At 46.1% G+C, this 22329-nt stretch overlaps 4 protein-coding genes across 5 annotated transcripts in view; 2 read left to right on the forward strand and 2 right to left on the reverse strand.

Moving 5' to 3' along the window:
• Positions 1-3490: 3490 nt before the first annotated feature.
• Positions 3491-4365, reverse strand: LOC117583553 (isochorismatase domain-containing protein 1). The gene is made up of 3 exons (XM_034271914.1): positions 4194-4365; positions 3878-4087; positions 3491-3809 (listed from the first exon to the last, which is right to left on the reverse strand). Exons 1-3 carry the CDS (start codon positions 4326-4328, stop codon positions 3543-3545), a joined length of 612 nt encoding a protein of 203 aa, XP_034127805.1. The 5' UTR covers positions 4329-4365; the 3' UTR covers positions 3491-3542.
• Positions 4366-4524: 159 nt separating this feature from the next.
• LOC117583552 (methylthioribose-1-phosphate isomerase) lies at positions 4525-7805 on the forward strand. Of its 2 annotated transcripts, none has more exons than XM_034271912.1 (6): positions 4525-4853; positions 5776-5936; positions 6427-6662; positions 6729-6955; positions 7027-7190; positions 7257-7805. In XM_034271912.1, exons 2-6 carry the CDS (start codon positions 5805-5807, stop codon positions 7584-7586), a joined length of 1089 nt encoding a protein of 362 aa, XP_034127803.1. In that variant the 5' UTR covers positions 4525-4853; positions 5776-5804; the 3' UTR covers positions 7587-7805. The 2 variants fall into 2 exon arrangements, with proteins under 2 accessions (XP_034127803.1, XP_034127804.1); XM_034271913.1 differs by lacking the exon at positions 4525-4853 and adding an exon at positions 5553-5699.
• A 74-nt stretch (positions 7806-7879) lies between these two features.
• On the forward strand, positions 7880-9432 carry LOC117583551 (lysyl oxidase homolog 2A). The gene is made up of 2 exons (XM_034271911.1): positions 7880-8754; positions 8818-9432. Exons 1-2 carry the CDS (start codon positions 7896-7898, stop codon positions 9054-9056), a joined length of 1098 nt encoding a protein of 365 aa, XP_034127802.1. The 5' UTR covers positions 7880-7895; the 3' UTR covers positions 9057-9432.
• Positions 9433-9771: 339 nt separating this feature from the next.
• The window catches only part of LOC117583550 (G protein-coupled receptor kinase 2), a 59400-nt gene continuing 46842 nt past the window's right edge, over positions 9772-22329 (reverse strand). Inside the window, exons 4-13 of the mRNA XM_034271910.1 lie at positions 14245-14340; positions 14063-14183; positions 13386-13994; positions 13216-13321; positions 12948-13137; positions 12185-12433; positions 11955-12112; positions 11684-11893; positions 11330-11593; positions 9772-11259 (exon numbers count right to left, since the gene is read on the reverse strand). Of these exons, the coding sequence (XP_034127801.1) occupies positions 11167-11259; positions 11330-11593; positions 11684-11893; positions 11955-12112; positions 12185-12433; positions 12948-13137; positions 13216-13321; positions 13386-13994; positions 14063-14183; positions 14245-14340 (2096 nt within the window). The 3' untranslated portion in view covers positions 9772-11166. The remainder of the gene's footprint in view (positions 11260-11329; positions 11594-11683; positions 11894-11954; positions 12113-12184; positions 12434-12947; positions 13138-13215; positions 13322-13385; positions 13995-14062; positions 14184-14244; positions 14341-22329) is intronic.

Here is a 22329-nt window from a genome sequence, read left to right on the forward strand (position 1 = left end):
AGTGGAATACTTATTGGAGGAGCAGCAGCAGAGCTGTGCGCTGGGGTTGGGTTGGGTCAGGGAAAGCCAATTGACTGGAAAAAAGGCCAGGCAATCAATCGATCAGGAGGATTGCTTGATTGAGCAGCATCCCCCATGCCCCATGCCCCATGCCCCATGCCCACTATTTAATTCACTTTCTTTCCCAATCGCTCGATGGTATTTTCTCCCTCTCTTTGTCTCTGTTTGTTTTGTGGAATTACCAAATGAAATGCATACCCAATGTATGCTAATTTGATTAGAAAGTAAATGCACACACATTTCGCATATCTAATTGCCGGACACCCCGCCGATCTGCAGCCAAATATGGGCACTGCAACGGCAACTGCAACTGCAACTGCACAAGCTGCAAGTCACGTCAGTTTGATGTGTCCAAACCGAGAGACCCCAAGGAAAGAGTAGCGGAAAGTAGGGGGAGAGCTGGGAGGCAAATGTGTTGGACTTGGCCCGGTCTTTGTTGGCCAATTGCCCATATAAATACAGCAACATTCGAGCCGAATTTCCAGCATAAATTTGTACAAATCTTGGACAAACAACTTGGCCAAGAAAAAAACCAACCGAAAAGCGCAACAATGCGAAATTGTTTTTATTGTGAGCGCATTTAAGCAAATTAGTTACATACAACATTTACGGACATTTACGAAGAGTGTTCTTGGATCCAACTGGAGCAAGACAAAACCTTTCACTGCTCTTTTGGAAACCACGGGGGGGTATTGTTTGTGGCTGCGGTATTGTTTGATAAAAGCGAAGATAGCACTGCGGATTGAGAGAAAACATTCAAAGACATGGTGTAAACAGCATTCATACGTACGAACGGGTCGGTCTATCTCCATTTGATCTAGTTTGAGAAAATAAACAGCAGAGATGACTATCGGGGACAGGCGAGCAGACTGCAGACGGCAGACTGCCAAATCTTGAATCCCAAATCGAAATGGAGCACAGCGAAGCGGAGCTGACCCATTGTCCCTGGCTGACCATTCAATACGAGAAGCAGCAGGTGGAAACACTGGGAACACTGGGAGAAAAAGCAGCAGCAGTTCAAGCTCCGAATTCTTAGACCAATGTTTGGCCATTAGATTGACTTCTTGCTCTTCCAATACCCAATTCCATGGGCCATTCCATTCACTGCACAATCTCTTGTTAGCGAGCGATTATCGCCGGCAGCCTCGAGGCCCACAATCATAAGTCCGGGGTCTAATTGTTACGTATGGCCCAAGAATCTCACACCCCAGAACACACCCCAAAGCCAAAAGGCGGCAACAGACCCAGATACAAATGTATCTCCTATGCTAATTGGATGTGCGAGTACTTGTAGCTACAGATCCAGCGATCTCAGGCTTAACAGGTGACGTGGAAACGTCTCACTTGGCCAGACCACAGAGTAAAGTGTGGAGATCCACAGGCAAAGGCAACAAACTTGGAAACGGAAAACAGAATTTCCCTATGACCGCTGGCCACGAGAGCAGCAGCAGCAGCAGCAGCAGCCTGCCACGCCCACCCGAACTAACGTTTTAAGAACAAACGAATAATTAACAAAAAATGATTGCACTAATTGTTGCATGAGAAAAGGCAGCTGCTGGAGCAGGCACAGCGACTCGGAGTCTTCTCCGTGTGCCGTGTGCCGTGTGCCGTGTGGCAGAGTGTGGGAACTGCAGGCGATCTTTCATTAGTTGTCTCATTAGACGACGGTGGCTCTTGGCCCTCGGGCAAGATTTTGGCTAATTTGGGCAGGCGGCTCCATAAATTATGCAATCTGAGTGAGTCGAGTGCAGAGAGCGAGTGAGCGAGTGAGCGAGGCAGCTCTTTGAAGCGCCGCCCGACATTCTCACATTTGTCAACAGAAGTTGCAGGAATTTTCATCCATGGAAATGCTGGACAAACCGTGTTCTAATAGTCGATTCCGCGAGGGCAGACTAATGGTGGAAAGGCGGCTTAAGCGGCTCCAAATCGTTTGGGGATTAATTTTGGCATCGAAGACCTCTGGTTCTTGGGATACCATTTACCAGGGCAGCCAACACTTCGACGACCACATTGGTTTGTTCCGATTTTGTTGCATTTGTGTTGGCTGCTCCCTTGTTTGATCTACGAGCGTGTCCGCAGTTGCCACTTGCCATGCCGCAAGCACATAAATTCCCTCAGCTGCGGCGGCAGCGCCAATCGTTCATCGATTCACCACAGCCGCAGTCCCCGGGGTGGGGCAAGGAGCTGAGGCACTCCAACGGTAGGCAACAGCAGATTGAAGATGCAAAATGGAGCCATAGTGCATCGATCCTCGTGTTCATTTGCACATCGAGCGGCAATTTCACAGATTTATCATTTTTTATCGTGCGGTAAAAACAGCAAAAAATAATAAAACGAAAGGAGAAAAAACTATATTTATTAATATGCCAAGTGCGAGGTTAGCTATAAAATAAAACCTGTTCCGAAGGCCAGCAATTTATGGGTTTCATCCGGAGCAGGAGCCAGAGCAGGAGCTGGTGAGGTTGAGAGTGGAGCAGAGTAAAGTTACTGGAGGATGAGTCAGTTGGGAAAACATTTTACGCATGTTGCCGTTAGCCCAATTCACTTTTGAAAGCAGATGCGTGGCACGCCCCCCAGTACCTGTCTGCTTGAAGGCTAACGTGGGACTTATGCGGAATTAGACTAAGCGAAGAGACATGCCTAATTGGCTGGGGCTGAGGCTAGATCTGGCGATGCCACAGACCTGGATAAGTTGTTGACTTATCGCGTGCCAAGATGCCATCGCCATCAGTTTCACTTGCGAGTGCTTTAAGACCAAGAGGCGACTCCAACTGTTGCTGTGGCTGTGGCCGTGGCTGGAGTGGAGCTTCTTCTTGGGCAAATAAATTGCCAACAGCCGGAGGCAGAGATCTCTTTGGCATGCAAATGGCGATCAAGATCGCGATGTTTGCCCGGCCTGTTATGAGTCAATCAGACGCCTGCCTACATTGTCACCATCACTTGGTAGAGTGCTGCTGCTCCTCCTGCTGCCTGCTACTCTTGGCTGCCTGCAGCACAGCATGGAGGATGCTGCTGAGATTGCAAGATGGCAAGATGGGCGCTGGCGATTGTCGCGATTGCATCATAAAATTGAACGGCCCCAGCAGCCAATTCCACTTCCAGATCCCAGTCCAAGCCAAGTCAAAGTCATTGCATAAATTGGCAGCAAGGAGTTGCTATCGATGTGGCATTGGTGGCACTGGTGGCACTGCTGCCTGCCTGCTGATGGGGCATATAAGGCGCCGCTTAGGCAAAAAGGGGCAGGCACCCATCGAAAAGCCACAGCTGCAGCGCCTCCATTCAGCTGTCCGTTTGGCGGAGATGTTTATGAGTTGACGAGGACAGGGAGCCGGGAATCGGGAATCGGGAATCGAGAATCGAGCATCGGCCCTACCGGTGGGTCCTTCTTTCATAATTTCAACCCCAACTCCCATCTCAACCAGCGGGCACACGCAGTATGCAACATTTAATGGTTAAAGCAAACATGAAAGGCGCCGCTGGGGTCACTTCTTTGGCGCCGCGATCTGCATATCCGCCGAGACCTTCCGCACCAGCGCTGTGATCGCCTTGAACGCTTTGTGATCCTTGCTGTTGAGCAGATTGAAGATGACACTCTCCGAGCTGGCTATCACGCATCCAATGTCCCGCAGACGCTCCAGCGCCAGGTCCCGATCCTGATTGAGTCGCGAGGCGCAGCAGTCGGCGACCAGCCACACATTCACCTTATTGTTGATCAGGTCAAAGGCCGTTTGCTCCACGCAAATGTGGGTCTATCCCGCGGGAGAAGGGGTGCAGTAGAAGTATGTGCCCGAGGTGGAAGATAGCAAATGGAACCCACCTCCATGCCAAAGAGCACCACCGTCTGTGGCTTGCCGCTGAACATCTCAGCCATGTTCTTCTTGATCGGGCCCACGATCATGCTGAACTTGGTCTTTGGTATGTTGGCGCAGGCATGCCGAATGTCCAGCTCGGCGACTGTCTTGCCCAGCCTCTCGGGATATTGTTCGGTGACCAGCAGGGGCACGTTGAGGATCTTGCCGGCTGCCAACTGCAATGCAAATTCATTAGATTCCGCCCATTATCTTGTCACTTTTGCTGTCCTGTCTGTCCTGTTTGTCCTGTCTGTCCTGTCGCTTGCCCGCGCAAGGCCTTACCAATTTCTTGGTGTTTTCTATGAGCGCATTCATCAGCGGTATGGCCGGTTTGAACTTTTCCTGGATGTCGCATTGCATAAACAGCGTTTTCTCTGGCTGGAGGCGGTACAGCGACGCTCCAATGGCTTTCCGCATGTTTGCTTGAACTTGTGTTAAATTTTCTTTAAATTTCAATCATGTTTTCACAAAAAAAAAACATTTTACTCAAAGCCTCATGTTTCAAATTTAGCGCGCAGTCCACGCCACCTAGCGGCGCTCCGAGCAGGCTACAACATTCGTACCGACGCGCTATGACACACCAAAAATGGTTTCTTGCGGCAAAACGAATTCAGTCACACTGAGCCGCGAAAAAAAGTTACCGCAAAAGAGAAAAAATTGCCGAATAAAATAAAAAACAATACCAATACCGCATAATTCATGACGATAACAAACACGTGCCACGTTGTTTTGGCCATTGCCATCGCCGGCTAGCGTTTCACTTTGCTGGACAGAAGGAGAGTCAGAGGCAGGGAGAGAGTGAGAGTGAGAGAGAGACGAGACGAGACGAGACGACCAACTTTCGCACCGCTCCGCAGCGTGTCCAAAGCCAAAGCAACAGAATTTATTAATTATTTTAAGCCAAAACACCGATGTGCTGAGAGCTCAATTGGTGGCCAACAGGTGAGTTTTGCTCTGTCGAATGGCCACAAGTGAAGACATTTGCTCTAATTGAATTGTTTCATAACCAAAATTTACCTGAGCGGACACCTCTTCTGCTTCTCTTTCGCACCATTCGTGTGCTTGTGTGTGTGTGAGGTTACCACTGTTTTGCGGCAACCATCTGTTGCATGCGGCACGACAATGGGCCATGAAGATGAAGTGCAGGGCCAAGCGGCAGCATATGGTTCAGGTTTTGTAAAATGTCTTGGCACTGAGGCAAGGCGATGTCATGTCACAACCGCAGCCCAACAAATCGCAGATGCATTAATTACCAGCCCGATTCATTTGGCATTGCTTAATAACATTTGCTCTGTTGATCTATGCGATTAATTTGCTGCCTACCCTACAATTCATTACAAATTGTCATCAAGCTAATTCAGCGGCAGCTGTAGGAGCGCCCATTCGACCCAAAGCAAAGCAAAGCAAAGCAAGCAGAGCCTTTGCCTTTATCAATTGGCAACGCCGGGGCAGCAGCGACGGAAGCAGAGCAACAGCCAATGTGTCAAGATGATTTAATCGTCGATGTCGTTGCCGCTGCTGTTGCTGTTGCTGGCTCTTCCTCAGTCGCTGTCGCGGCCGCCGTATGTGCGCTCTTACTCTGCGCCTGCTTCAATCTTTTGACGCCCCCTGAATGGGTGGACGTATGTAGCGTCGCGTTCAGTTTCTCACTGATCCGTTTGCCTGGCAGACGTCGCAATTCGCGGACGTAGGCGGTCTCGTTCGATTAATAACTGCTCGATTTCCCATTAGTTCTCGGGCCCACTGCTCCATTAGAATATTGTGACGCGCGCGGACACATCGATAAATGTGGGTTGTCCAAAGCCAAAGTCCCCCTGCCAGTCACCACAGTCTCCTAATTATCGGTTATCCACTCCCATTCCAGATATACATTATAGTACAAAACGAAACGGGATGAGTCTACAATCGATCAAATACACTCGGGGCAGCCTGGAGATACTGGATCAGCTGTTGCTGCCGGTGCAGTCAAAGTATTTGCCGGTGCGCGGTGTGGAGGACGGCTGGAAGGTCATCAACAAGATGCAGGTAAGTGGCATGCACCAAGCAGAAGCATGAGTCCTATAAATGAGGGGCATTAGTGGCACATGCCATTACATTTTGACATTAAATGTGGTACACTTCTTAATATGTGCCCTGATCGCGTCGTTGGTCGCTTGTCGCTTCTCGGCTGTCTATTGCGCCAGGCTATAAATAACGTAATTGAAATTAAAAATTTGTAAAAACGCTTGCTTGCCAAAAATAAACCAACTACTCCCTGCACCCTACCCGGCAGCAGGGGCTCTTACTGCTGTGCTAATGGCCCAAGTGGCCCCCAGAGTGCTGCTCATCCCATAACCGACAGAAATCACTTTAACAAAAAGCACGCGTGGGCCACTTATCACGTGAAAAAATCCACATAATATAATGTAAACTGTTTTCCTAATTTTTTTGCAACGTCACGAGATAAGCAGAGATACGGCTATAACTAATCCTCTTTGTGTGTGTGTCTCTTCTGTGTACCTTTAATTGGTTTTAGGTGCGAGGCGCACCCGCGATTGCCATAGTGGGATGCCTGTCGCTGGCCGTCGAGATCCATCCGGAGGAGTTCGAGAGCAAGAAATCGCTGCGGCAGGAGCTTGAGGGGAAGCTGAACTATTTGGTTTCGGCACGGCCGACGGCAGTCAACATGAAAATTGCCGCCGATGAGCTGCTTGTGCTGGCCAATGACCTGACCAAGGATGACGATGTCGACGTGGCCGCCATGAAGCAAAGGTAACAACGTCGCTAAGCAAAGCAACCCAAAGCCAGGTGCAGCAAAATATTCCCATGTAATTAAAGATTCCTGAATGCCACCGAGGCGATGCTCAAGAAAGACATTGCCGATAATCGCGCAATCGGTGCCCACGGGGCCAAGGCCATTCTCCAGCGTGTGGCTGCGGCGGCCGGAGCCCCAATGTCCGGCCCAGTGCGTGTTCTCACCCACTGCAACACGGGATCACTGGCCACAGCGGGCTATGGCACGGCTCTGGGTGTTGTGCGTCAGCTGAGTGAGCTTGGAAAGTTGGGTAAGTAAATGAAAATCACTTGCCTCCTCCTGACCACAATTATTCATCCACAATTGTTCATCCATCCTCAGAGCACGTATACTGCACAGAGACACGGCCGTACAATCAAGGAGCACGGCTTACCGCCTATGAGTTGGTGCATGAGAAATTTCCCGCCACCCTGGTGCTGGACAGCATGGTGGCGGCTCTGCTGCGAGCCAAGAATGTGGCTGCCGTCGTTGTGGGGGCAGATCGCGTGAGTGCATCTCATACATCGATCAAAATAGAAATTTGCATCTAAGTATCTACCCACTCTCCGTAGGTGGCGGCTAATGGCGACACGGCCAACAAGATCGGAACCTACCAGATTGCGGTGGTGGCCAGGCATCACGATGTGCCCTTCTATGTGGCCGCCCCACTGACCTCCATCGATCTGCACATACCCAGCGGCGACCACATCATCATCGAGGAGCGACCAGATCGTGAGATGACCCACGTGGGAGAGCATCGGATTGCTGCACCGGGCATCAACTGCTGGAATCCCGCCTTCGATGTGACGCCCGCTTCCCTGATCACGGGCATCATCACGGAGCGTGGCGTCTTCAAGCCGGCGCAACTGAAAGAGGCGATTACGAAGCTGCTTGAAACATAACAGGCGCACAGAATTTGTTGTTAACGATTGCACTCCATACACCCTAACAAAAAACAGAAAAAACCACACACCCATGCGCTCAGAATAGGCATTTTGCCAGCTGAGTTTTGTTTACAAACGTGTTCCCGAAAAACGTAGCCCGTGCAATTAGCCGACCAGATGTGGGTCGGCCGCAGGGGCAATACAACGCACAATATACCTCCTACATATGTAGCCCCATTCCCCAGTTGTTGCCCAAAAAGGGCATTGTTTCGGTTAGCTTTAAAGCTGAGTGTCTAGCGCCCCGTGCCAGAACCCACCGGACCTGCCATGGACTCGCAACGACTGATGCTATTACTGCCGCTGCTGCTGCTGCTGGGCTTGAGCTGCTGTCGAGCCAACATTCGTTTGAACGTCCAGAATAATTACAGGAACATGATGGTGCGTCTCGCCACCAATCAGTCATCTCGCGGCGAGGTGAGAGTTCTAAGGGAGGGACGTGTCGAGGTGAGCTTCGACTTTGGCGCCACTTGGGGCACCATCTGCAGCACCAGTTGGAGCATGCGGGAGGCGAATGTCGTGTGCCGCCAGCTGGGACTGGGCTTTGCCTCAAAGGCCACTCAGAGCACGGAGCATGGGGACAACAAAAGGTATCCGTGGGGCATGGTGGGCACCCTCTGCCGTGGCACAGAGCGTCGCCTGGCCGATTGCACGCGGGAGTCGCGATATCCGAACATTTGTGATGCTCGAAATACGAACATAACCGTTGTGGCATGTGTAAAGCACTCGGCTGATCTGGAAATTGGTCTTGCCGACATCGAAAGAACCGCCCGCCTAGAATCGGTGCCCATGTCGCGACTCACCTGCGCCATGGAAGAGCACTGCCTGTCGGCTGATGCTTATGTCATACGGCAAACGAAGCCGCATGCGGAGAGGATCCTGCTTCGTTTCTCCGTCAAGGCCACCAATGTGGGAAATGCGGACGTGAGTCCGTATGCCAACTACAAGGATTGGGTGTGGCATCAGTGCCACAGGCACTACCACAGCATGAATGTCTTTGCCACCTTCGATGTGTACGATTTGAACTATAAGAAGGTAGCCCAGGGGCACAAGGCCTCCTTCTGCCTGATGGATACGGAGTGCAAGCCAGGCCACACCAGGAAGTACACCTGCGGCAACACCACTCAGGGTAAGTTCGAGTCGTTAGTCGTTGTGGAACATCGATATAAACTTAGCTTTATCATTATTGTAGGCATCTCTGTTGGCTGTTCAGACACCTACACAGATGTTCTGGATTGTCAATGGGTGGACGTGACTCGGGTGCCCATCAATCGAAGGTATATCCTGCGGGTGGCCCTCAATCCTGAGTACAAGCTTGGTGAAATTTCCTTTGAGAACAACGGAGCGGAATGCATTCTCGATTATACGGGCGTGCACGAAACCACGAGGATTTTCAACTGCCGACGATCTCCACTGTGGTTTAAAATATAATTAAAGTTAGTACTGGGATAGTTTTAGCTGGTGCTGTGGTAAAATTTAAAATAAAATACAACTTGTTAGACACATAGCTAATTTGGGAAGAGCTGCCGAGCTGTGCGTGAAATCTTTATAATATTTAAATAATTCCAACCCCAAACGCCAATTCAAAAATGCTATCCAAAAAGCTTAAAAATATGCTATCATCTTCAAAAGAAACCCACCCCAAAAGATGCTTCAAAAATGGTTTTATACTTGAAACAAAACTAGATAAAGCCAATAGACAATATTTTATATGACAAGGAAGGAAAAGCCCACATTGTTTTGTCAGATTAGCTACAATGATGGGGCTCAAGGAGAGCTGTCCCTAGTTTAACAAAAACAAATATAAGTCAACAAATTAGTTAAATACGTTTATTGTTTTTGAATGTTCATCTCTTGACTTGTGTGTTTGTATTTCCTTTCGCTTACAGGGTAGATTTATTTATGTGTGTATGTAGTATGTATATCTGGTATTTACGATTTACGATGCTCTATAAATATGCCATTAATTACTATAGATAAATATTTCGGCGCTTGCTCGGTTTGGTTTTCCTTTATTGTTATAGTGCTAAATTGAGTGAGTCTGGGGAGATGGGGCTGGGTTAGCTTGGCTGCTTGCTGATGGCATTTGTCTGTCTATGCTGTCTGCTTTGAATGCGTTTCATTTCGTTTCGTTCTGTTGTGCTGGTTATACTCGTACTCGTAGCTGTTCCATTCTTTTTAGGCCTTAAATTTGCTAGTTGTGCCTAAAATCAATTTTAATTGGAACTAAACGTTGCACTTGGCAGTCATCCGGCCCGCCACTGCCAACAATTGCAATAATTATAATTAATTCTCAATATTAACATAATAAATTCTCCAATTGGTTTCCTTCTCTTGTGTGTTTTGTTTCACCTCCTTTGATTGCTAATTACAAAATGCCTACGCTACGTTTACACAAAACTTAGACACTAGCCGGACATCAATATCTCGAATGAATTAGCAGTAGTTAGCTTAATTTGTTGTTAATTTATTGCATGACGAAACAAATATCAGTAATAACGTCCTCCCATAGGAGGGCGGGAACAGCCCCACCCACCTTTGGGCCAACTTAAACTTAGGCAACAGAAAATTAGAGTCAAAGAACAATATGAAAAGCGTAGCAAAGGTGTGCGGCAATTAAAATTAGGAAAGTCGTATAAATAATTTTAAAATGTACACCTCTCACATACGTATGCATGTGTATTGTGTGCTTATGCTTATGCTACGTACTTTATGTATTTATGCATGTACATATTATGCCTTGTATGTGTATGTATGTTAAGTATTTGTTTAAAAATGCATTCAATTTTTTCGAGTATTCATGTCATTTGCTTAACTGCCCTACAAAATGCTAACTAGAAGAACCTTCTTCCAGCGCTATGTCCCCCGTTGAGCACAAACTACTTTACAAATATTACCATCTATTGTGCTGCTGCTGCGTCTGATGCGTATAATAGGGTGTACAATTTGTTATATATATATATATATATATATCTATGTATAGCATTTGCATTTAAGTAACATTAGTTTTTGGGGTGCTATGTCAAACCAATTTGTGGCTTGCGGTTTGCTATAATTTCGGTTCCATAGTCCTGTCTGCATTAGCTCTCCAAGTCCAAGTATAGTTAAATGGTAGGTATAGTATTTTATGCATACCACATTTTCAATTAAGTAACGCTCTAATGTGTGCTTAGTGTTTGTGTTTGTTTGTTTCCGTTTGAAAGAGTCTTTTTTGAAAACATTTATAAAGTTACTATACTTATGCGTGTGTGTACGAGTGTGTTTGTGTGTGTTTGTATCGAAATCAGCTTGCAATTTCATTAGAAAATTTGTTGTAAAAATACAATTTCAAAAGTGCTTCTTTGCGAGTCAACTGAGAGAGAAACCCATTTTGGTTTTTAATTTGTTGTTGCTTTTAGGTTGTGCTACGATGATCTGTTGCTGCTGCTGCTGCTGCTGAATACCTCTATTTCGGGGTAAATTTGCGCAAATTGTGCTATGTGTCAACTTCTACTACTATTGGCATACGAGTAGAGGATTCCTCAGAGGCTAATCTCTGCTATCAGCTCTCAACCGTCGTAGAGGACACGCTGTGACTAGTGGTTAACAGATGCTCAGGAATGGGTATGGGCTGTGTGCGTGCTGGCTGCTTCTTCTGTAAAACACATAAAGGGGAATTTGTTATAAAAGAATACTAGACAGAATATGTAACAACAGTTTCTAACCTTCCGCCTGAAGGGGAAACATCCAGCCTTGTCCGGTTCGGGCGTTGCATTGATCTGCAAATCTGGCGTGGGGCACTCCTCGGGACCGAACACGTTTAGCTCACGAAAACATTCAGTTTCCATCATTTCAGTCTGCCATGAAATGGACACAGAGCCAGTGTTGAATTTCGTATAGAAATTTGTGTCGGATTCATCGATATTGACACCCTTCACCGTCGAGAACTGTTCAATATCGAGTACATCTTTGGCGTAAACGGCGTGCGGCTGCAATTGATGGGATTTAAACAACAAAGCAAATTTAAACAATGCAGCAACGTGGAATTTTATATGCAAATGACTCTTCAATCCACTCACGTCTGGCACAAATGGCGGCTCGAGCATGCCAGCCTCCAGGCGGCGCCAATTTAGTTGCGTTGAATGGAAGAAGGGATGGGCCATCACATCCTGGGCCCCCATCCTCCCGTTGCGGCACCCGAGGCGCTGCTTTATCGATTTAGCTAACAGCTGTTGGCACATTGATTTGGCTTCATCATTAAACTTGCTCGAATACTTTTCGGGATCCTCCTGTGAATGAATGGAATTAGTAAAGGAAATTCAATGAGTCCTAACAGATAGAATTCCATACCTTAACGCGCCTGTCCACCTCCTCACGCTTGACCTTCTCTTTGCGCATTCGGAAAGGTGCCTGGCCCTCGATCATCTCGTACAGCAGGCAGCCAAAGCTAAACCAATCCGGCGAGAAGGCATACTTTTCATTGTCAATAACCTCAGGCGCCATGTAGCCTATAAATTGAATGGGATGAACATAATGCTTTGTTTTCCAATAGAAATCCAATTTCAGCTTTAATGACTCACCCACTGTGCCCACACGTCCGCGCACCATCTCGCCTTCGGGTATCTCCACGGCCAGTCCGAGGTCGGATATGCGCACATGACCATGATCATCGAGCAGTATGTTCTCCGGCTTGCAGTCCCTATAAACGATGCCCTGCTTGTGCAGATGCTGCAGTCCGCAGGCCACCTCCGCGGCATAGAAGCGGGCACGCTCCAGCTCAAAGCCCGGCTCGCCACCCATGTTGTAAATGTGAAATTTCAAATCGCCGCCTGCAATGGAGAGTAATCATTTGATTGGCATTCTCACAGAAAACAATGAAAGGGCAGTCCAGCCAGAAGCCAAAGCTTCAGTGGCATTATCTTTCATTCGTAGTGGCAACTGGACAGAGCCCACGAGCTCTCTGTCTCTGATGGACAGTGGCTTTTGTGTACAAATTCAATTAGGGCCGTGGATTGATGGACGGAATCGAATGACTTCTCTGAACGGGCATTGTGCGACCAGCATGAATGCAGGAATTTAATTAAAATCGCAAACTCAATCATCGCATGGGATTACACATGCATTTGTTATCATATAAGTGAACGAGGAATAAGGAGAAACGGGTGGACACTCATTTAATTGGCAGTAAAGGACATGGGCAACATGTGGAATGGTTAACAAGATTAACCAATTGAGTCTTGAGTGTCTCCAACACTTAATTAGACCCTAACTGCACTCCGACTGCCATCGACAGGGGAGAACGCTGTTTCTATTGCCATTTGCTATTTGCTATTTTCTACCCACCATTCATTATGGTCAGGACCAGGCAGAGGGCATCCTTTGTCTCGTATGCATAGGCCAGATTCACCACAAAGGGGGAGTTGATTTTCTGCAGTATCTGCTTCTCGATGAGCACCATCGATTCGCCCTTGCGCTTCTTGATGCGTTTTTTCTCCAGCTTTTTGCACGCATACATTTTCCCTGTGGCCCGCACCTGCAAAAGCAACAAAATGTGGGATGTGTGGGATATGGGTCATGTGGATTTAGCGGTCGCTGCTTTTTTCTGACTTACCTGACAGGCGCAGACCTCGCCAAAGCCACCCTTTCCGAGGACACGATACATGCGAAATGTTTTATAGGTGATTGGCTGCGCCTCCAGCCACTTCCACTGCAAGTAACTGCGGGGAGAGTGTGAGATTAATGTGGATTACGCACTGGATGGATGGATAGTCTCTCTCTTACCGATGAAAGTACATGGAGTTCTCGAACTCTCTGAAGGGTTCGCCGGCCAGGAACGCCTTCACTGCCTTGACGCACTGGGCAAAGATGTCCTTGCCGCCAGAGTTCAGTTTGTTACGCACTTGCGCAATGAGATCATCGTTGAGCACGTCCAGAACCAGCTCGTCTGCAGATCCTCCAATGCCAGTGGCATTGCCACCAGCGCTGATCGCTTTCTCTGCAGCAGCATCGTCATGACTGTCGCCGCACTCGACGCCCTCATCGCCATCGTCGGTGATGCCATCAGCTGTGGCATGGTCGTCCCCGTTATGGTTGCGTGTGTCCAGCTTCTTGTGATTGATGTTGCTGCTGTTGCTGTTGCTGTTGCTGGTGATGTTGTTGCAGTTGTTGGCGGTGGTATTGTTGCAGTTTTCAGTCTCAGCTGTTGTTGTTTCGGTTGGATTTGCATTGCTGCTGTTGAGCAGCAGCTCCTCCCGTGTCTCCGCATCGAGTGCATCGCCACCCCCCAGGCCGCCGCCATTACGCAGCTCCATCTGCGGCTCAACATCGAGGAAGCGCCGTCCAATGTCATGGCCCATAAATATGCGATTCACAATGTACTCTATCTCGTATCTGCAAAATAACCAACAGTTACCATCTCTCTTGCAATCAATTATACAATCAATCAATCAAACACTCACTTGACCACCTGCTCGAGGAAAACGATGTAGCGAAAGTAGATGGGCCGCTTGTTCTCGCAGAACTGTCGAAAGAGCTCACGACCAATGGGTTGTTGATCTATCACGTAGCCATAGCTTATATCTGTTTGAAATATTACACAACCGTAAGTACAAATTATACATAGAACCATGTAGAAACTCACCTAATTTGTCTTTCAGGTTGATGCATTGCGATATGTGTGGAAATTGTAAGATTTTGCGCCATTTTTTACTCTTTCCCTTGTTGCTGTCGGAACCACCTGAAAGGATAAAGATATTCGTATCAATTAACGTTTGAAAGGATTAAAAGTGTATCGGCAACTGAATAGTTCAAGTGGTGTATTCGCACAACCTTAACCCCGCAATCATTGGGTACACGAACAATGCCATTTGAATGGCATTTTTTAACTCACATTCACATTCTCAAATGTCTCTCGTCTTGCCTGACATGTAAGGTGGGGATAGTGAGTGCCAAAGGTAAAGTGCAACAGCATTTGTGTGTGGACAAACGGAAGGAAACAGACAATCGTACGTGTGCACTGATTGCTACATGGGATGCCACTTCTGACATCAACATCTGGTAGTTTAAGCTTCGTTTGGTCTTTGGTTTAACGTCATGCTGGCAATTCTGTTGCATTTGCACTTGCAACGAGACATAAAAACAATATTTCCAATGTAAAATGCATAAAATGCATCAACATAAAACGAACAGAAAGCAAAGGAGTAGCGGGAGGACTGCAAGAGTGGGAGACCTGAGAGTGGAGCAACTACAGCGAGTGCATGTGCTGATATTCAGGATGATTCAATACAGTAGGTATCTATCGCTGAAATCCCTAAATATAGTTTCTCTTACGCTCATTACACTAAATAAATAACTGCATTAACTGTGGACTAGATCGAAGGTATTCCGAACCGCTGTCTCTCCGTCTCTCTCTGACGCCTGACTCGATAATAGTAGAGCCATAAAAGCTAACAAGAAAATTAAGTGGATAGCCGGGCACCAGTCACCAGGCACATCGGAATGGCCATAAATGTCAGAAACAGTTAAAATCCCAAGTATAAAATGTGGCCAACAAAGTAGAAAACAGCCGAAACAATGCCAGAGCCATCAAAATAGGTTAGATTCCTCAGCATTGTGTCCACATTTATGTGAGTTTCTGCTCGGTAAAGTATGCTACAACACATTGCTCAAGCAGGAAGCACACACACACACTGCAGACACGGGGCGTGGTCAGGGCATAAAAGCAAACCGTTTGCAACACACAAACTTGAAACAGAGCGAGCAAATTTTCGCCTCTGTAATTCCCACAGACAAATATCCACATTCGTGTGAAGTTGAGTGGAAGTTGAGTAATCCACACCAAAATATGCAACATACAAACCATACCCTGCACTTGGTCCTGGGCATGCAACACCTACACTCACATGGAAACTCAATTGTGTGGCATTTGTTGCCATGGAATAGCAGCAGCATTAGACACACTTATTTATGCTTTGGCAACAGTCTGTTGGCCCAAAAGTTTTGTTCGTCTTGGAGTTGCTCTCTCTCTCTCTCTGTCGGGCAGGGAGGGGTTTGCCGCATTTCGTGAGAGCATTTAATTTAGTCTCAGTGCAATTATGCAAAAATAAACTCAAAAACTTTTGAAGCGGCAGCAGCACCAGTAGCAAACGCCAGTAGGAACCGCTGCTGGATAAGCCGCCACCTGAAGGATGAGCCACGGCGGAGGAGCCTCCTCTGCTGCCTCTTCCTTTTCGTTAAATGAAATTACTGGCACAAAGTTTTGGAGCGAGGGAGAGTAAAAGTTTACTCAAAGCGTGGACTTTTCAGAGCGAAAGCTTGGGAGAGAACGCCACTCAGAATGGGGGCTTAACAAAGTTTGCCCAAGTAACAATTAGCTGACAGACGAAGCACTAAAGTAAATATAAAATGTGTGTGTGTGTGTGTGTGTGTGTGTGTGTGTGTGGGTAGTGCCACATGCCACACATGCTCTAGAATCGGATTATGCGATTATAATGCAAAGTCTATGATGTATGTGCAGTTTATTAAATACTCCAAAATGTCAAGTAGGATACGAAAGTGAACCCTAAAGTGGGTTTTCAGAGTTCCAGTTCGAGAAAATATTACAATTTCTTTAACTTCTTTCTAGTACCGAATGGCCCTTTTCTTTCTTTAAAGGAAACTTTAGATTTTCCCAATAATTGAGTGGACTCTTATGCTCCTCCTCTTGCTCAGCCTCGTGCTTCCCCCTTTCACTCCTAAGTGGCCATGAGAAACTGCAAACATTTGGACATCTGGCCTAAATGCCACTCTTCTCACCCCGCTCACCGCTCTCCGCTTCGCTCGTCTGAAAAAGTTTTGTGTAAAGTTTTTGCAATTATTAGACGAGGCGTAAAAACAGAAACAGCGCCACATTTCAATGAGGAAAACTTGTCCATCGATGGGGAACGAAATGCGCAGAATGGAAAGAGCCAGAAAGTCAAGAAAACATTTTCCAAAACAAATAAATCGCATTATGTGAGTGGTTGTTTTTTTTATATTTTTATTAGTATTGGGATGTGTGTGTGTGTGTGTGTGTGTGCCTGCGACCGCGTCCAAACAAAAGTAATGGAAAAAGAAAGGCGGAAAGAAAAGTGCTATAAAAACTTATTAATGAAGCCATCGCAAGCCTAATTTGCGGTTGATGGCTTTGCTAATTAAAACCAATCAATAAGGAAAATTGCGTCCACTTCCGCAGTGCCCTAAGCCCAACCCTTCCCCATGTTTTTGGCCAACTGAAGCGGCTTCAAATGCAATTTGTCAGAGCCACCGAGACACTGACAACTGCAATGGCGCCCAACGTTCTCCGCTTGGCTAATTGAGTGGCTGGGATACGGGTGGATCCACACACCAGGAGAGAAGAGATGCAGGAGACAGATTGCATGCATCCAACAGGGGAACTAGTTTTATTTACGACTCAACAAGTTGTCACCAGATAATGGGCTCCAGGAACGACGGAGCTACAGAGCAGCAGAGAGACAGAAAAAGAAATTACAATTTACATTAAACGTTGCCCTGATTTATCGATTCGCATTAAAAGTTTGTTGGGGGCCAAAACTTTTAGGGCCACAGTGCGGCATCGTTCCCATCGTTATGATCAATTTTCCCGCTTGGACGCCATGAAGTATGTGACATAATTTATAAGTGTCAAGTTGCTTTCTCCAATCTGCTTGGGTCCACTACTCTCTACTCTGTCCCTAGCTCATATCATCTCATCCCATCCGCTTGCGCCACACTCATTTTGCCGCCGTTTCCAGTGTAATTTGAAGTAATTTTTCAGCATGATGAACACTGGCCGAGAAGTCGAAGAGCACGGAAGAAGGCGGCCACCAACTGTTAGCCGCAATTATTTATTGTCTACTCTCTCTTCATTCGAGACACAGACGAGTCCTGGCCCTGGTTGTGGCTGTTGTCCTGCTCCAAGGTTAAGTGCGTGCTAATAAGCTCACGACCAGGAATCTCCCCTTGGTTATCCATTCGAAAGACTTTCAATTTATAAAGGAAATACAATATGATGGGATTAGATCTGGAGGGGAAGCACGGGGATGTGCTCAATGCAGTAGAAGATTTTGTAATTAAAGAAGGCTTAAAGGCCAACCTAAGGACAAGAGTACATTAAAGTGAAGTCATTTTAATGCAAATTGAGGTTGAAAATTGTCCAGTGTTGAAAAGAGAGCGAGAGAGCGTCTGATGTGCCACCCAACTACAGTGATGCCATAGAAGAACTCTGGGGAGCCTCTCTCGTAACAAAAAATCATTTGAAGACGTGGGTGGCTCAAGCTAAAACATATTTTAAAGTCAGGTTTGATTCTGGGTTTAGTCGCACACACCAGATTTGCTAGCTTCAACTCTCGTCTGGCTCTTGAACCGTCACTTAAGCTCTCATTTGTCAGCGTTCGTTCGTTCGTCGGTGGCCAGGGTGAGAGGGAAACAATAACAACAATAAAACATTTATTAAAACACAGCGGCGAAAACATTGTTCAACAGGCATTTTTACACATCTCTCTCCGGCGATAATGAAAATCAAACAGACACTCAGAAATTCACCGACACCGACAACATCAACAACGTCAGCGATGAACAACCCAACAACGAGGGGGCAGTGCTGGGGAGGATTTCGAGGAACCCATTTACCTACAGCGAAGCGCACATTAAATTAATTATTACTGTTAAAAAACCATAAAAATACAAAATAACAATAAAAAGCCATAAAAGTTACGCCGCTCGGAAATCGAAAGGAAAAAAAAAATCGTTGATTGGCAGCCTGCTCATAATGCGACACACGAGAGGGGGGGCCTCCAAGGGGAGTCTGCCCAAAACAAATGGTTACCGAAAAGGAAGCACGGAATACCCTCGAAGAGACATCGAGACATCATGGAATATATATGAATAAATATATGAAAATATTCAAAAGAAAAACTAATGGCCAGAACTGATTTAATTTACAATCATGTTGAAAATTATGGAAATCTGTGTGATTATGCTAAACGATGGCTGAACCTAAAGCGGAATGTGTGCATAGTTGAAAACATTCTCATTTAATTTTCTGCTTAAACAAACATTTGCTTGAAGCCGTAATCCCCTCAACTGTAAGAGTATGAGTGCGCTACCAAAACGAAGAAGAGGGGAAAATAAAAGCAGACCCTGTCACGTGAAGTGCATGTAAATGAATGTTTGATAACGAGTGGCAGCAGCAGCAGCAGCAGCCACACGTCCACTCCCCAGCGTCTGTGTGTAAAGCCTCTTAAATGCGCATATCGTTTACCACCCACTGCTCTTCCCACTGCTCCCAATCTTGTGCACCCTTTCCCCGTTCCACTCTCCGCACAAGGTCATAGGCAAAGGGCAAGGACAACGCACTGCCAGGGAATGCATTTATCGGGAGTCAACGAGTCGGCAGATTAACCAACTAATTAAATGGTATATAAGGGGATTCCAGAGGTATGCGAGACTGAAATCCAAACCCAGCATCAGAATTAGCAAGAATCTTTTACCCTACTATGTGTGTATGGAAGGCAATTAATAAACACTGGGGGAAAGCCCATTAAATGCAATTTATTATGGCAATATTCGTAGAGCGAGTGCCTGAGATGGAGGAAATGCTCTCGAGACTGGATGGGAGATGGAAAACCAAAAGTATGGCTGGCAGGCAGGCAAGGCAGGCATAGGCTTAATTAATTAACTTTTAGCCCAATATTAGCATTGGGGAAGGCATGCAATAAAACACACTCAACGAGAGACGACAGAGAGCGAACAAATGAATGGACACATGGCATAAAATAGTTGCCAGCCATGAAGATTTACTAAATACGATGTGGAAACACTCTACAGAAATACTAGAAAATGTTTTCGCAAAGCTCTCTCTCTCGCTCTCTTGCAGTTTCGATTGGTAATCGGAAAAACAGTCTCGAGCTATTTATTTACTTTGTGTAAAGTCTACCTTGCAAGTACCTTCTCTATTCAATCTAAAAATGCCACACAGAAATAGCACTTGAAAAACTCTGAGAATGCTCAGAATCAATTGATAAATAGATTCCTCCCGTGCATTGCCATTTGTTTCTATACTTGAAATCCAGCTCTGAAATACGAGAATATTCATTGAAATTCCAAACACAAGCAGAACAAAAAATTCTATAAAAATCGCAAAATCGAAAAAGCAGAGAGCGTATTCATTGGATTGCCAAATGCCACACAAAAAAAAACATCCACATCCACATCCACATCCGCATCCGCATCCATGCGCCACCAAGTGCCTCTCTCTCTCGCACTCACTCTGGTTTTTTTTTTGGACGTCAAACCAATAGTTAAATTAGTCTGTTTTGGCCCATAAAACAGCGGGGGGCTATGGGTTTGGGTGAAGCGCACTTGCTCTCCGTTATAAAGTATTTTATTGCCAGAGAGCATTATTAATTTGTTTTATTTTTGTTTTATTCCCCAAATGGCAGACCTTTCCTTCGACCATCATTCTAAGCGGCTGTCTGACGGCACACAATTTGCCGCTTGGTTTCATTTGTCTTTCAGGCTTCATTTGCTCCAAGGACACACAGGAGAAAGTGGAGCCCTTTGTGTAAAGGTTTTTTTATGGCAAACTATAAAGTAAAGATGATTCACTTGCGAGGGTCTGGACCCTCTCTTAAGTCCTGTTAATCCCAAATTTAAATGGGGAAGCATCCCGCCCCATAATTTCAAGTGTCTTAAGAGATTTATGCTCGGGTGGAAATGAAGCCTTGGACCTGTTAAAAGGTTTCCACCACCTAAACTTAAGGCTGTCAGATTAACAAAAAAACAAAACAAAAATCTTATATTTAAATGCTGTCCTGACATCAAAAGGACTTCCCAACTCGTTTATAAGCTGCTTTCAAAAATGTCAATGTCTTGGCTGTCTGTCGTTTTGCTTTTGCGGAAAGTTAAAAGTTCCATCGAAGGAATATTTCCGTGTTCCGTATTCCGTTTTTGTTATGCTACTTGGCCAATAAATGCGCATAAGCCGGCCAACAAAACTAACAAAGAAAGAACGGAGCAGCAGCAAATCGCTTTTCCCTCCTTCGTTTATATGGCGCACATGTTGTCGTAAAACGCACAATAAACGAAGCGTAAACATCTCGCACTGGAGGTACTAAATGAAGGGCAGGAGGACAGTAGATGGTCATGGCAGAGCACGACCTCTCAAGTACTACACAGGGTATACGTTATGGCTCCCAGGCGAATTACGAGAGATAGGTTACCTGTGCCGAGAGATTATCCCTGAGACTGGAACAAAGTCTGACTCGCTCTCTCTCTCTCTCTACTACCTTCGAACCCAATCAACAGATCTGGGCTTCTACCCCTAGTCCTGCAGCGCCATTTGCTTGCTTCATCTTTAATGACCGCTCACGTTCAAGAGACGTTTGGTCCAGGAGCTCTGCGGACTTTCCAGGCGGTTTCTGCGTCTGATGGCCAATATAAAAACTGATAAGCATGTCTCCCTGTCCCTCTCTCTTTTGTTTCCAGCTTTCTACGACATTTCTTTCTCTTAATTAAAGAGGCGTGGCATAGAGCTGTGCGTCTCTGCAAAACGTATCTGGGAAAAGATGTTCAGCAAATAGTAGATTCTTGGGACCCCACGGGAACTCCAAAAGACCACCGGAAAAAGCATTGTGCAAATATCAACAACAGAATAACCACTGCGCCGCCTCCGCGGCCCAGCCGCAACCACCGAAAGAAAAACATTGCGGTTCGGCTTTGTTTTTCAATGGAGCAGAGAGGCCAACAGGCCTCTCCTCGTGCAGGCAAAGTCAAAGGCAGTGTGGCAGCCACAGGAGCAGGGGCAGCCAAGTGGCAGCATCGTTTCTAGCATACATATTTTCAGCGGGTCCCTACTTTTGGCGCAGTGCGCCAGCTTTTACATCGAAATATTTGTACACCCTGCCAGAGAAAGGGTATAACGAGTATCATGTGATGTTTGTGTATGAAAAGAACCCACAAAAAAGAGTATTTTTTATCAGGACGCTTTTATACCAGCAGATTTCATGGAAAAGATCGGAAGATGCGCTCCAATCTCTCTGTTTTCTAGAAAAATCCCAATTGAAAAAGCACATAATACACAGTTTAATATTTTCATAGGAATATGTACTATTAAAAAACCTTTGATGGAAAATATAGCCTCGAAAAACATTTCTTTACAATAAAACAAAGTTCAGGGTAGAGAGAACATTGTTAATACGCATATTTTCCAGTTCTTTTTCCCGATAGGAAGCGATGAAATTCCAGAAACCGCGACTTGCCTGAGCTTGTAATATTGTGAGATTTTTTTGCATGAAGCCCCTACGTGACGTTTGGCGTAAATAAATGATGACACACCATGGAGGCAGGCGTGCACCACTCCCACTTCCCCAGCGCACTCTTGGTGTCTGGGAGGGTGGGGCAAGCGGATGTGGGGATGTGGTGGTGGTGGGTGGGGATTTCAAAATCACATGAAATTGAAATGTTTTTAAATTCAGACGTAAATATTGCAAAAGCTAAAACACAATGCAGATTCCTCGGGGTGTGTGTGTGTTTTCCACTGCCACTGAATGGGAAATGTGGAAATTGAAATGGAAATAGAGGCAAAAACATAACAGAAATGTTGACTTTGACATGGGTCCCGTACATCGCGAATATCAACTAAATGACAGCATCAAAATGTTCTAAAATTCTAGATTCCATTACTTTAATTCGCTTTTTATCTAAAGCC

Source organism: Drosophila guanche, unplaced genomic scaffold (assembly GCF_900245975.1).
Source record: "Drosophila guanche unplaced genomic scaffold, DGUA_6, whole genome shotgun sequence".
NCBI lineage: Eukaryota > Metazoa > Arthropoda > Insecta > Diptera > Drosophilidae > Drosophila > Drosophila guanche.